The sequence below is a fragment of the Lucilia sericata genome, unplaced genomic scaffold (genome assembly GCF_015586225.1).
Source record: "Lucilia sericata isolate MDLA Ls3-8-SP2 unplaced genomic scaffold, ASM1558622v1 Contig000433F_arrow, whole genome shotgun sequence".
Lineage (NCBI taxonomy): Eukaryota > Metazoa > Arthropoda > Insecta > Diptera > Calliphoridae > Lucilia > Lucilia sericata.
Window position 1 is genome coordinate 178,347 of NW_023994448.1, and position 15,402 is coordinate 193,748.

General features: G+C 29.4%; 2 protein-coding genes across 14 annotated transcripts in view; one reads left to right on the forward strand and one right to left on the reverse strand.

Moving 5' to 3' along the window:
• Window positions 1–838: 838 nt before the first annotated feature.
• LOC119604789 (dnaJ homolog subfamily C member 21) lies at window positions 839–4,909 on the forward strand. The gene is made up of 2 exons (XM_037957627.1): window positions 839–1,578; window positions 3,256–4,909. Exons 1-2 carry the CDS (start codon window positions 973–975, stop codon window positions 4,297–4,299), a joined length of 1,650 nt encoding a protein of 549 aa, XP_037813555.1. The 5' UTR covers window positions 839–972; the 3' UTR covers window positions 4,300–4,909.
• Window positions 4,910–6,410: 1,501 nt separating this feature from the next.
• LOC119604792 (LHFPL tetraspan subfamily member 2a protein) overlaps window positions 6,411–15,402 on the reverse strand; it is a 48,884-nt gene continuing 39,892 nt past the window's right edge. The window contains exons 1-6 of one of the 13 annotated variants that reach the window (XM_037957636.1): window positions 14,834–15,027; window positions 14,453–14,570; window positions 9,461–10,024; window positions 9,270–9,383; window positions 9,056–9,183; window positions 6,411–7,037 (exon numbers count right to left, since the gene is read on the reverse strand). In XM_037957636.1, the coding sequence (XP_037813564.1) occupies window positions 6,990–7,037; window positions 9,056–9,183; window positions 9,270–9,383; window positions 9,461–9,917 (747 nt within the window). In that variant the 5' untranslated portion in view covers window positions 9,918–10,024; window positions 14,453–14,570; window positions 14,834–15,027 and the 3' untranslated portion in view covers window positions 6,411–6,989. The other 12 variants (XM_037957634.1, XM_037957635.1, XM_037957644.1 and 9 more) reach the window with 12 other exon arrangements.

Genomic DNA, 15,402 nt, shown 5'->3' on the forward strand with positions numbered 1-15,402 from the left:
TCAAAATAGGCTCTTAAATATTTTTGGAAAAAAATAGAGTATAAAGTAAGTAAATTAAAGTTCAGTTAAATGGCGTTTTTTTAATCGACAACGACTTAAAATATGTTAAAAGTGCAGAGATGAGCTAGTTGGAAGCGAGCGAGATTAGGTCCCAATCCAATAGAAAACAACAATTGGATTGGATAAAAGCAGAGATTCCTAAGAATTTCGCCAATTTAAGGCCAGGAAGTTAAAATGTATATCATGAAATTTCTAGTGTGCTCTGGTGAAGATTATGTCCAGGAAAAGGAATGATATTATCAAAATGTGCAAATATTCTTTATTTTTTAATATTTTAATGATTTTTTAAATTCTGTGCTTAATTTATGTCAACATATTTTTGGGGGTAAATTTACTTTGCAAAGAAAAGGGATCTATTTGCAACAAATTAGCGGAACCAAATGTAATCGTGATCCTCGATGATGTTATATATAACAGATACCAAAGTGCTAACCTCATGGCCGCCACTGTATACCCTTCGCACGAAGGTGAACGGTATAAAAATGAAGAGTTGAAATAAAAATTGGTCTCGTGAGTTTAAAAATAAATCTCGTGAAAATGAGTTGTATAAGGAGAGAAATACATACATAAAATAGTATTCACAAATACAAAAATTTCCCACTCTGGACGACAATCCCGATTTTTAAAATATTTGCTTACAAAATACCACTCTCTCGGATTCCGATTATATTTAAAATCGTTGAAAATTTAAAAACAACATAGTTGAAAACTTGGCAGTCAATTTTAAGCCGCCGACGACATTTTTAGTGTGAGCAGCCGCCGCTGTTAATATTTGTCGGCGCAGGACTCTGTTTTCAGCGCATGTTGTTAAAAACAATTGTCATAATAAAGTCACAGAGTATGCAGTTTTATATTATTTGGTTGCGAAACTGAGACAAAAATATTCGCAAAAAAGATTAGTGTGTCAAAACAATGAAGTGCTATTATGAAGAACTTGGTGTGGAACGAGATGCAGATGAAAGTGCAATTAAAACTGCCTACCGAAAATTGGCACTAAAATGGCATCCGGATAAAAATCCAGATTGTATGGACGAGGCAAAAGAGCGCTTTCAACTTATTCAGCAAGCATATGAAGTTCTCTCCGATATTCAAGAAAGAGCATGGTACGACAATCATCGTGAGCAAATATTAAGAGGAAAAAATTCTGATTATGAAGACAACTGTTTGGATGTGTTCCAATATTTCACGGTTTCATGCTTCAAGGGCTACGGCGATGACGCCAAGGGATTTTATTCCGTTTACAGAGAAGTATTTGAAAAAATAGCTGCAGAGGACGCTGAATTTATGGACGATGATGAAGAACTGGAAAATATACCATCATTTGGCAATTCAACAAGTAGTTATGAGGAAGTAGTTGGGCCTTTCTATGCCTATTGGAGTGCATATTGTACTAAACGGACTTATACGTGGCTGTGCCCCTATGATATAAAAGAGATAAAAGATCGAAGAATATTAAGGGAAATTGAAAAGGATATGAAAAAGGTGGTTCATAAGGCCAAAAAAGAAAGAAACGAAGAGGTACGCATACAAATATGTACACATGTAGTATAATATGTATATACAAATATGGAAAGATCTGGTAAAGCTGGAGGAGGGCGTAAAAATTGGAACATAATTATGTACATTAGACCGACTCACAAAAAATGTGCTTGAGTAGCTCATCTCAAAATGTTCCTTCTTATGTCATGATGTTCCCTAAAATGTGGTGGCGTGTCATAATGTCCAGTGACATAATGTCCTTAGACGTTATGACACACTAAATTGAGTCAAAGTGTCCATATGACAGTTTTAAAAGTGTCACAATGTCTATGAGCAAAAATGGCATGGATTTCAAAAAGTATCCATTTATTAAGGCTTAATTTAGCTAAGCCGGGGACTACTTTTTTATAATTTTATGAAACAACCTTTAGATTCTAAAGTTGAGAATTAATTACTTTATATACTAATCAGACAATTTATTGGGAACTATTTCCAAATATGTCTTGATGTTCCAAAAATAATGCCTAATGTAATTACAAAATCAATCTATAAACATTTTATATATTGCGAAACTAAAATATTTTGGATCATCAGTAAAAAGGTTGTTTGTTTGTTGTGGTTGTAACCCATTGTTTTATTGATTTATCGATCCGAAATAACTAGAGAATGAATAAAATCATTCTTGGTTATTTTCTAAAACAAAATCGGTTACAGAACTTGTTTAGCTGTGGCAACACTGATTATGGGTTTAATGCTGTCCGTTCCTAATCTCAAGCAAACTTATGTATATCCCAAAAGAAAATCGATTTTAAATGTTTAATTCAAAATTGTACTCAACTTCGAAAAAAATAGTTTTATGATGATTCACAAAATATAAGTTTATCGAAGTTAGTAATCTGGACCAGCAACAAAAATATTTTTATTTTAATAATTTTTGTTTTTTTGGAATATTGCAATTATAAAGACAAAGTTTTTTTTGTTTAATATACCATTGGATGTGGCTTTAAAACCCTTTAAAATTTTGCCCTTTTATCTCTTTCACGTATACGGTACACCGGTGTTCCAAGATTTCTTTTTTTATTTAGAGCGTAATTTTGAGTTCACAGCAACAGTAAATGGTTATTACCAAAGAAAACAATGTTATTTTTTAGAATTTGATGGTACTACATGATGAAAAAGATTTCCTGCGAAATCCTTCGCAAACAGTTTTTCCATTTTTCATCAATAATTATTAATAAACGTCAAAATAAAGTGTGTAATGAAGTAATTTCCATAAAAAGTCCATCGCTTTTCGTCAAAGGGTTGTTTGTGAATACATTGTTTCAAAAAAAAAAAAATTTTAAAATATTAGAAAAGAACTTTTTTGAATTTGTTCACGAACGGCCATCGATAGCCTTAAAATATTTTGGGAATCATCATAAAACAACGCAAGATAAATTTTGAGATGGTTAACAAAAACACTTTTCATTCCATAGAGAGAGAGAGAGAGAGAGAGTTGGTTTAATGTACATATCACTCATTTACTACAAGCCGGCATAAATCAAAAATAAAACAAGTGTTATTATGTTTATCATCATTTACTTATTCACAATGAAAAACGAGCTGCTATCTATCTTGCTGCCTTATTCAAAAACCTTTGATGTTTATGAATAGGGCAGTAAAATTCTACATTATACCTATGTATAAAATAACTTTTAATTATGTTATCGGTTTTAGGTTCGTAATTTAGTGTCGTTTATCCGAAAGCGTGACAAACGTGTGCAGGCATATAAAAAATTACTAGAAGAAAGGGCAGCTTTCAACAGACAAAAGCAAGAACAAAATCGATTGGAGCAAATCAGACGCCGACAACAGGAGTTAGAGGAAATGAGACAGAATAGCCAAATAGCAAATGAAAGCAAGGATGATTATGAAGAACAATTAAAGCATTTAGAAATGCAATATAGCAGCGATGATGATTATTATGAAGATGAAGCCGAGGACGAAAATGAAGAAATGAGCGAAGAAGACCTAGTTGAACAGGATGATATTAAAGATATTGAATATATTGATGATTTGTATTGCGTGGCTTGCAATAAAGAATTCAAAACAGAAAAGGCATTTGCAAACCATGAAACAAGTAAAAAACATCGGGATAACATCGAAAAACTAAAGATTGAAATGCAATATGAAGAACATTCATTCAAACCAGATGAAAATTGCCAAGAAATTATTGGAAGTGCAGATGAAATATCAAAGGAGGAAAACGAAAATGATATAGGGGTAGAAACAGGCGCAAAAAATAAAACAATCAAATCAAAAGTTAAAAGGGATGCTAAAAAATCAAAGCGGACAAATTTATTAATATCAGTTGAAGACATCCATTATGAGGAAAATATAGAGGAAGTTGTAGAAAAACTAAATATTTCTTCCAGTTATGAGAAAGAAGATGACGATTGGAGTACAACAAACAAAAAATCATCAAAGAAATCGAAGAATAAAAATAAAACAAATCAGAAAAAATCGAATTTATCGGAAACGCAATCCGTGAAACACAGCAATGATTATGAAAGTTTATCTAAAATGGCATCGAATTCTAATAATGGATTAGAATCAGAAACAAACAAACATGAATGCGTCACGTGTAAATCTAAATTCGACTCTAAAAACAAACTATTCTCCCACCTAAAGTTAACAAACCATGGTGTCTATATACCCAAAACAAAAATAACAAATGATGAGAACGTAAAAGCTAGAAAGGGAAAAGGTAAAAAGAATTAGTTATTTTTACTAACTAATTCCTAACAATTTATCAAAGTTTTATAGAACAAATTTCGTATGAAAGCTTGTCTTTTAAACTTTTTATTAATTGTTATCAATAAGGCCCTTAATCCGTATAACTTTCTATAAATGTAATCTAAATTATAAAGCTATAGATAAAAAATTAAAATAATGTACAGAAATAATAATAATAAAAACATAAATAATGTTGTAATTATTACAATAACTACCATTATGCCTAGTTGGAATTAAAATGAAAGTGCTCAAAAATTGGTCTTACACCTTCTATTATCGAATATTTCCATAAATGTTTCACGGATCATATCAAAACATTGCATGATTTAACAAATTATTACTTCATTTAAATAAAAATGGGTGATATTTGAATAGTGGGCGTGATTATTATTACAAATTATATTGTCGACTGCTAATAACTATGAATATATTAAAGGTAAAACCAAATTGAAACCCTAAACTTCATCGGTGGAATATGATTTTGAAGCTTGGAATTTCGTATTTAATGACGCCAGAAAATTCATTTCAGTCATTGTGAAGCTCTAGAAACTATTTTTTAGTGAAAAATAAAAAGAATAAACAATTTTTACACACATATTTGTGTTAAAATCATTATTCGATGCACAATAAAATAACTAAGCAGTGGAGTTGTGTGTACGACAGCGGACTAATGAACGCCAGGCCTAGTATCATATTTTGTGTTGGAAATGGTTTTGTGCTTTGAAAATATTTGTTTAACGTTCTAATTGTAAGGACTTTTTTAAATACTTATTTGTAAGCGAGCGTGGTAAGGGCTTGCCTCCAATGACATAGCCGTGTTAAAATAATGTTTTAAAATGCAAATGTAATGTTTTATTAGCATTTTAACTCATTATTTGCAATTTAAAAATAAATTTTTATACAATATATGTTCTGTAAACCTTTGATTAAGTATGAATAAGACTACTAGACTATACCCTGTAGGATTTTGTGAGTTAACTAGAAATCAAGTTAACTTTTTGCTAACTTATTATGACAAGCTTCAAAGTAACTCAAAAATGATCGATGAAATGAACAAATATTTCAATAAACTTTAAAATAAAATAGAAACTCAGAACAAATTTGTCAAACAATTTGTATTGAAAAAATTAAATATTGAAAAATAAATGAATTTGTTTTAGCAATGAAAAATGAATTTATTATTAAACAAATTAACATTTTCAGAAATATAAGACATAGGATAATGGTGTATATAGATAGCAAATGTTGCTGCATATTGATTGCATTATAATTTGTAATAATTTGGTAAAAAATAGTATAATAATGTAAGAAAATTGCACAGGTAACTCACAGCTGATCTTTTATTTATGCGCTAGAAGCTAACTCATCATGAGGTAACTTCTGCTTAACTGAAAATGATGTATAGTGAGTGAGTACTGACTCGTTCCTATGACATTACATTGAAAAACTAAATAGTATTTTATAAGCAAAATGGTTAGCTTTTGAGCCACCTCTGACTCATTTGTGGTTAATACATACGTACATACATACATATATATATATACATACATACATTCATACAGTGTCTCACATAAGTATTCGAATTTAATTTATTTATAAAAAATGCATTGTTTGATCTGAAATAAAATTTTACTAGTGGCCGAAACTAAAGCGACTAATGCTGTATTCATGTAAAATCGTTTATACAATTTTCCACGCTGAAGATATTTTAAATTTGTTTTTTTTTTTATTTTATTAAATATGATTTTGAATACAAATACATGTTAAGGAAACATGGTAATGGCCGCCTTGGACCAATGTAAAGAATCGATGAAATTATGCGTATTTTTTAGATTAATCATTCCAAGTTTGTATTCCCATCAAATTTTGGATGGGATGCTGATCCAATGTAAAAGTCAAAAATGGTAAAGAATTTTAATTAAAATTCTTTTAAAAAAAATATTTTTTTGCAATATTTTTATTTTGTGGCTACCGAGTTACTCCAATAAGCCCTTCATTTGTTTTTTTTTTTTTTTTTTTTTTTTTTGTGAAAACATATTTTAATAGGTTTATGTCCAATCTTAACAACAATTAAAACAGCTGACAAATTTGTTAAGGCTTAAAAACTTATCATAAAAGCTATTTTGCAAATAAACCTTTTTATTTTTTTAGATATCTTAATACATAATTTAACATTTTAATTCTTAAGGTTAAGTACAAATAAATAAGTACACATACATATTGAATACATTTTTTGAACGTATAACACCCTGTAACAATTTTGAAAAAAAGCTTTCGCACATAGAAAAGTTGATATGCCTGTGAAACTAGAGGCCATTTATAGTAATTCTGCATACTCCGTTTTCAATAATCAGCTCTTATGTCCTTATAAAAGGACTTCAAAATTCCAAGGACTTACAATTTCAAACAAATATTTCAAATATTCTTATGTGTTGTAATTAATATGCTAATATTGGTATCAAATGAAAGCCGGGAATCTTTATATTCTATCTATACTCATATACACTCATACAAATTTAATAAACATTTTAATTAAATATATACAGTGCCGGCAAAAAAAAAATAGAAACAAGTAAATTTTTCAGTGGAAAACCTATTTTCTGCCAAACTATATGGTAGAATTTGATGATCAATATCTCAAATAAAAGCTATTTATATATACGTTCTTCCGTTACTCAGGCATTATAGTTTTTCGGACTCGGGAAATTTTTATTTAAATTTAACTGAAATATGCGTTGGAAAAAATAATAGAAACAAGTTATTATAATGCATTGGGTATGTAACAAAATATTTAAAAAATATTTGTTTTTCATTTCTTTTGAAAATTAAATAGACTTTTTGTTTAGATTTTTCACATTTAAGTTGGTTTTTGCAGCAATTTTGTGAATATATGAAACCTGACAGCAGAATCGAGGGCCTTACTTTCAAAATATCTTAAATAACATGAATAAAAAATAAAATAAATTGGTAAAAAGTATTAGAATCACAAAAAAAAAAAAAAAGTATTTTTTTGAAGTGATTTAGAGTCGAAAATGTTTTAGCCCCATTTATAGATAACGAAAACTTACCGATTTTCACAGACAATTTTGGTCAATTTTAGACTATTTAACAATTTTGAATGAATAAAAATGGACTTAAATATAAAGGTATTTTGATAAAAAGTTTAGTAGAAAAGAATTAGTACCTAAAATGCTTGACAAATCAAAATAACAAACAACATTTTTTCATTCTTACTTCTAAAAAATATAATCAAACGAAAACTATTTCAAATGTTATGGTTTTTATCAAAGTATAACGTTTTTATATTTATTTTTAATTTTTATATAATAGAATATACCGTTTCTATAGTGGTATTAATCCCAAATTCTAAACCCTTTATTGCGTTATGATTTGTCATGAATTTTCGATGCTAATTGGACTTTTTGTATTAAATTTGACTTATTTATTTTTAAGATCTATTTAATTTCCAGAAATGCTTTTCTATTTAAAATTTTACAAAAGAAATGAAGAACAACTAATAAAGTGCTAATAAAATAAGAATTTTCTTAATTTGAAAAAATGCAATTTCTAAAATTTTTATTCAATGTAAACAAACAGAAATTTTGACAAATTGGATTAAAACTGCTGATAATCAGCTGTGCGGACGAGGTAACCTTATTTAATAAACCTTGGCGGACTTTCAATAGGGGTTTGGCACTAACCATAAGATTTAAATATAAAAATTCGTATATCTTGAAAACTGTTAGAGCTAAAATCTTCAAAATTCGTTTTTTATTTATTTTGACGTTAGGGTAGCACACTAGGTTTAGCTAGTGTTTTTATAGAATACATACCGAATATGTTTGAATTAATTCAAAAAATTATTTGACAAAAAATCAATGATATTTTTGAAAATCAGAATACAAATTATGTTTAAACTAAAAAATTGTATTATGAGCCGCCTGCATACTCTCTGACCTATTTATCACTAAAAATGTTTGGGATATTCTTTTTTGTGATGTAGATAAGTTGGACAGACAGTATGATAGCAAAAGAAGTTTTATTGAAGGAATTAAAAGCTTGGGCCAAAATGTTCTTGCAATTAATTGAGAATAATTATAACTCATTACCAGTTCAAATTTTCGAACATATGTACATACATATCGTCACCTAAAACGTAAAGGGCCCTATCTAACATTTTTAAAATTTTAGAGAAGCAAAAAACTACTTACTAAAGGCCCAAATAGACTATACAAGCGGCTTATCAAACATACTTTTTTCATTCGCACTTAACTTACTTATTTCAATGTTTTTGTAGATATGGCCTTTGTTTTTTGTTAATAAAATCGATAATTATGGTCGGAGGAGTCCAATTTTTGGTGTGGACATTTGTTTTGACGCAATACATTACAATCAACAATAAAATCGATTTTGAATTTTTGGTTAGTTAGGGCCGTTTGCATTTCAGGTGACGATATATTGAATAATCTCATTGCTATTTTTTTTTTAAATCCTATAAAAATTTCTGTAAAAATAAAAAATTTAATGATAATTGCATTTTTTTTTCCAAAAAAATATGTTCAAAAATTATTTTTAGAAAAAAAAAATTAAACCTACTTAAATTTGTACTGAAAATTTATACATACATACATAAGTATAAACTTCGAAAATAACACAACTATTTTATTATTATTATTTTTTGTGACTAACTCGTTATTCTAACCTTAATAAAACGGATGGAATCTATCTATGGAATACATACAAGTCGATCACCTCCTTCTACCCGCCTTTTTACTCGTGACCGCATATTCGATGATTCGGCTTTCAGACTAATTCCAGCGCATAAAAAACATAGCAATACACCAGCTACCGCACAATAAAATGATATCCCTTTTTAATAAAAAGTTTGTGAACACATGTATGATATAAATGATTAAAACAAACAATAAGACCACATATAAAGGAATTATTTTTACCTATAGAGCAACCAGCAGCATAGAAAGGCTCAGCATCAGGACCACATAAGAGCTGAACTCGATGTGCTGACCAACCCAATGGATGCAGAAATAAACTCATCATTACACTTATACCTAAAATAAAAAAAATGTATTGCTTCCAACTAGCAGTAGAAGTTGTAAAGAAATCTAAATAAATAATGCATGCTCACCTGCAATAACTTGTGCACAAGCTGTCATATTGTGTATACTTTTGCCAAAAATCGACTGTCGGCAACAAGACACTAAGGTGCACACAACAGTCAGAGATAATAGAACAAAGCCCAATGACACAAAAAACATAGTGGCCTTCCACGCTGTAGGGTAAATTTCACTATCCGTCGCAAATCCATCCAAATCAAAGGGGCCACAATGAAAGCCAATATCTTTCATGGACTTACATCTAGTGTAAATGCCAACCGATGGGTAACGCAATGATGTAGTGGGTGATTCAAGCTCGCCTTGTAGATCCTGTTTTATATTCAGTATAGCGCGGGGTATAACAATTGAATGAGGGGCGGGAGCAATTAGCCATTTGGGCGTAACTATAGCTGAAATCACAAACATATCAGCTGTTAGCGTCAAAAGAAACCACACCAGGCTTCCACCAGTTATTATTAAATAACACATTTTTTTATTTTCAATACGAAGCAGGTGTTGATCAAATTTCAAATCATTTCTTGACAGTGTCTATTTTATTAAGGTTGATTTCATTCTAACGAATAAATTAAAGTGTCCTGCAATAAATATAAAAATCATAAATTCTTTTATTTTAGAACATCAATATAAAAGCTAACTGTCATTTTCGTAACTTTACGCTCAAAACTAAACCGCTTGAATTTTTATGAGTATGAGTTCACTACACATTATGTTGATAATTTCTGTTGGGAAATGGAAAAAGTGTTTTCGAAGAATATCGCAGGATATTAACCTTTTTACTGATCTGTGAACTCAAAATTACGCTCTACAACGAGAAAAGTTAAAAAAAGTTCAGTATATATGAAAGAGTTAATTGTCGTTTTGGTTAAATCATATCGTTTTGCTAATCTGTGTACTCAGTTTTTTATAATCAGCCCCTGTAAAAAGTCATTAAAGGACATACGATTTCGAAAAGAATTCGTAAAGAAAATTTGTTACAAAAGAAATGAGAATTTTTTTAATTGAATTTCTTTTCAGATTTATTGTCAAAGTGACTTGACATTTCATGTCAAGTGACCCAACTCAAAAAATCGATTTTGACGAAATTTGCACTAAGGTTAGTACTATTGGCTAAGTTTATTACTCTTGGATATATACACTAGTGGCCAAAACTAAAGTAACTAAAATTATATTTATGTGGAATGGTGCATCAAATTTTTCACGAAATTTTAGAACTGTTTTTTGTTTTAAGTAAGATAATTTGTTAACTATAAAAAAGTGCAAAAAAATCCAAGATTAAATGTACACATATGACTTAAGGACACAAGAAGGAAATCATACTAAATATGTATTGGTTAAAACTAATGCAACTTCTTAATACGTACTTTTAAAATTAATTTTTAATAAAAAAGTTCATAGTATATCCGTAATTTTTTATAAGAGGATCACATCTAAGACCATTACAGGCATTGTACGCTTTATTTGATAATTTGAGTAGCTGTTCCTTGCGCCCTTTATCCCATCAAGGATATTGTGTCTTTTAGTTTCTCTGTATCCTTCACTAAACACATCTATAATAATCAAATGGTGTTTAGGTCAGGTGATTGTGCCGCCCATTGAAGAATACAAGAATTTGATGCTTCCGATAAAAGTCGTAATTTTCAAGATAATTTTATGAATTTTGCACGTACAAAAAAAGTTTTATCGTCACACTATTTCAAAAATGAATAAAATATTAGGAGGACTTGTGCATTGAAAGAAAACCTGAATCCGGGGAAAAAAGATCTAGCAGATATTGATAACGAAAATAAGCTGTTTCGAAGAGGCAAAAATTAGGCAATGTTTGTAAAAAATACTCTTGTTGTGTTATGGATGATGCACTGGGAAACTTTTTACAACTTCGCGGCTGATGGAGGATAATACCGTACAAAAACAAACCCAAGATGTTTCTTGTATACCAAGCCATTTGCAGTTGTGGTAAAAGAAGCTATCCATTTATAACATCAGATTCGATAAGCACAAAAATATCTATTACGGATTGTCTAAAACAGCTCATTTGGATCAATTTGGCATCATGCCACTATGGAAATACATTGGTACTTAAGTCGCATTCAAACAATACTGACAATATTGTGCCACAAGAGGCAAATCCACATAACTGTCCGGCTTATGGAAATGACATATCCGACTTTAAGCGTCAGTAAACCACCTCGCCCAAAAGTACAAGGAAAGCAACTATTAATTCTTTAATGGGAGAATTTTCGGAAAAAAGTTCGTACATTTATAACTACCGAGTAATATGCCAATATTTAAATATTTAATGAATTTGTACAATATTTTAATAATTGTTCGTGTTTTTGGCAATTTTTTTATTTAAATTAATACAAGTAAATATAGTATTTTCTGACACATACCGAAACTGTTTAGGCTCGTAAACATTGTATGGCTTAAGCGCAATTGCCTATTCTAGACTTCTTAAAGAATACTGATATTTACTTTCAAACGGTAAAATGGTTAACTAAAAGTTAAAAACAATATCCATATCTACCTAAAAACATGTAGGTTTGTCAATGTATACTTATGTTATTTAAAATGCTTTGCACAAAAAATACTTTTTAATAATTCTGTTGTAAGAAACGGAAACAAATCTAATAACTTTTATATTGGTTCTAACAAACGCCACACAAAAACTGAATAACTAAAACGTACATAAACTATAAAAAATAATAATTGAGCGTAAATTTTACATTTGTCATATGCATATGGTCAGTTCCACGAAAAGGTAAACCACGACTAAAAAAAACCTTAAACATTTTCGCGAAATTCTTGAAAACGGAAACCTAGCACCCATAACAATTTTTTTTTTAATGATTGGCCCTCGTTTGACTCATTTCAGAAAATCACTTAAATTTTTATATTTCACTTATAAACACTACCCATTAACGTGTCATTGGAGGGATGTTGTTCATTTTTGACAACTTTGAACTACATCTATTCTTTAGAAGCAGTAAAAATCCGATATTTCAGTGTCAAAAACACATTCTTTCAATGACACGCTTAGTAAATTTCGTTGGTTTTTCACCAAAATTTAAAGTACTTCGAATGTGTTATTTGTACTGACTTTTCTACATATCTTTCCTCACTTTGTGTTTTCATTTGTAAGAATATGTTTGATTTATAAAAGCGAAAAATATGTAATCGCATTTTTAGATGTGATTAAGATGTTGTTTGTAAAGTATGAAAACAATTATTTCTTGAAAAAACTATCCTTTGAAAAACTTTCACCTTCATTTCTCGATATCTTATATAGTTTACCAGATAAGCAAGATTTTATGGGTAACTTTTGTGTTTTTCGCGATATATGCATGGACATATCTTTTTGGGTAAACATAGGACTATTTTTTATTTCGTCTAAAATTATTATTTATGTTTATTATTTTTCACAAATACGTATCAAAAACGACTAATTATAGATAATTTTTGAAGAATTTTTGAAGAAATAAAAAAAGTCCTATTATTTACCCAATTTTACATTTCAATTACAATTTCAATTTCCGGCCCGGGTTCCCGTTATCCGATTGGGCTAAAATTTGACATCAGTTAGTTTTAGAAACTAATGAACATAATAAGACCCATCCAAATAAAATCGATATTACTTAAGAACAGGATTTTATGGGGCTATTCATGGCCCAAATTTAACCAATTTCAAAAAGCACCTTTTTTGAGCCAAAATATGACTATGTGTCAAAAAAATTATCAAAATCGCGAGTCGAATCGTCTATGAAATATAATATACGATCGTCTGGAATTGACAATAAAATATTTTTAGCAGTTTTAGCTTATTTCAATTGTATAAATATAAAAATACCAACTTTTGCAATCATAAATTGTATTACACAAAATCTAAAATATGAATTTTTTACACCCGTCTTATTACGAATTCGCTTATAAGGAACAAATTTGATTGGTCCCCCGGAGTTGGTTAAAAACGAGTTTGATTGTATATAAATATTTTTAAGCTTGAGATATTACATAACTGTAAAATTGATAAAAATTTTTAAAATAATTTTTAGCATTTCTATAGTTTTATCTTCATGATTTTTGACTCGTACGAACTAACCCCCTCATTTTATAAAACGAAACTTTCGTTAACGTAAACAATTTGTATGAAGAATACTGGGAAATTTTTGAAAATTTGAATATTTTCCATACAAATTTTTTGAACGTTTGTCTAGGATAAGCAAATACAACTATAGGCTCTCCATTCAAGTTGAATGTTTTCATCGAAAAAGTTACTTTTCATTTTGAAATGAAAACAGAACAAATTATAATTTGAAAATTAGTGGTATTATGTTTATTATTAATGTTTAAATTTAAAAAAATTTACATTACTGTCGTTATATTAAAATAAAATGACGGGATTTGTTTGAAAAATCGAATATCAAACACCTTGAAGAGGTTTGCGCAAATCTAGTAGATTTGAAGCCAGTGCACAGAGGAAAAAAATATACACGCTTGATACCAAATTGACACTAAATTTTTCAATAACATCCATTGTCAAGTATATACATACATACAACAACAACATGTAATGTAGACCACGCAACGTTGTCAACATTACAACAATTCGTTATCGCAATCTAAACATTATGCACATCCGTTGTCTATATGTTAACAAACGTGGTAAGCTCACTATTTACAACGCATTTTGTGCTTACCACGTTTGTTAACTTTTAGACAACGGATGTGCTAGCAAAAAATATTTAAAAATATTAAAAATATTTCCAAGTGTCAACATTGGCTCAACCCAGCAAACAGAGAGAGAGTAGATTTAAAATTGGGAATAACTTTAAATCTAAATGTTTCTTATATTGGTCAACTGAAATTGAATAAAAATATCTCATTGAAACCATTATTTCATAAAATATCAGTGTTTGTTGGGTTATATATACATATGTATATTTTTCAACTAATTCATTCTTACGACTTAGGTTTTTGACAACAGACTTAGGTTTTTTCGTACTCACTTTCGGTTATATTTATATTTATTCTTTGATACAAACAATAATAGTATAAAATAAAATTAGAAAAAGTATGTGAAACTTCAATAACAAATTTCAAATGACTTGGGGTGCGGCAAAATAGCTTATAACAAAAAGATTGAATGTCTAACACACAGCCTGTACAAAATGTACATATTTATGTATATATGTACGCGTATGTACAAACATACATATGTAGTATGTACTTATGCACTATTATATTCTAAATAATAAAATAAGCAAGGAATACACTCTAGTATACTGAAAATTTTTTTAAATCAACTCAGATTAGCATTATTTAATTTATATCAAATGCTTAGTATTGCTTAATCGATTTTAAATAATTAATACAATTGAAACACACACGATTTTTGTAGAATTGAATTTGCAATGTTTGACTTTTTCTTTGACCGGCCACTTAAAACTTTAAATTATTGTGATCACGTTTGTTTTCTGCGGTTTTTTCTCCTCAAAATTAAAAAAAAATAAAAATATAATAAACTGGAATTGAAATTATGGCTGCTCAGCAAGACTATCGAACAACAACTACTGAGTGCTGGCTGACTTCATCCAGAACTATTGAACGAAAATACACCACCAGCAAAATGAAATAAAAACAAAAAAGTGGAAGTTACATATATTTTGGAATTTACACACAAAAGAAAACGATTTGTCCCTCACTCAATCAGTCAGTATGCCAGTCAGTCGGTCGTTCAGTTGTTCAGTCAACGTACACAATGCACAAGACTAAATTTGAAAGCTTTTTTGTGTATACATTGCGCTCAACCCGCTCGCCTTTATCCAGCCATTTCAGAAAGCGCCCGCGCATTGTTTTGTAGAGAAAATGTGTCTGTTGCAACAGAAGCAGCTGGATCAAGAAAATTAATGCGAGTGGAGCGTAATAAAACAAAACAGCGCAAAGAAAAACAGCATCA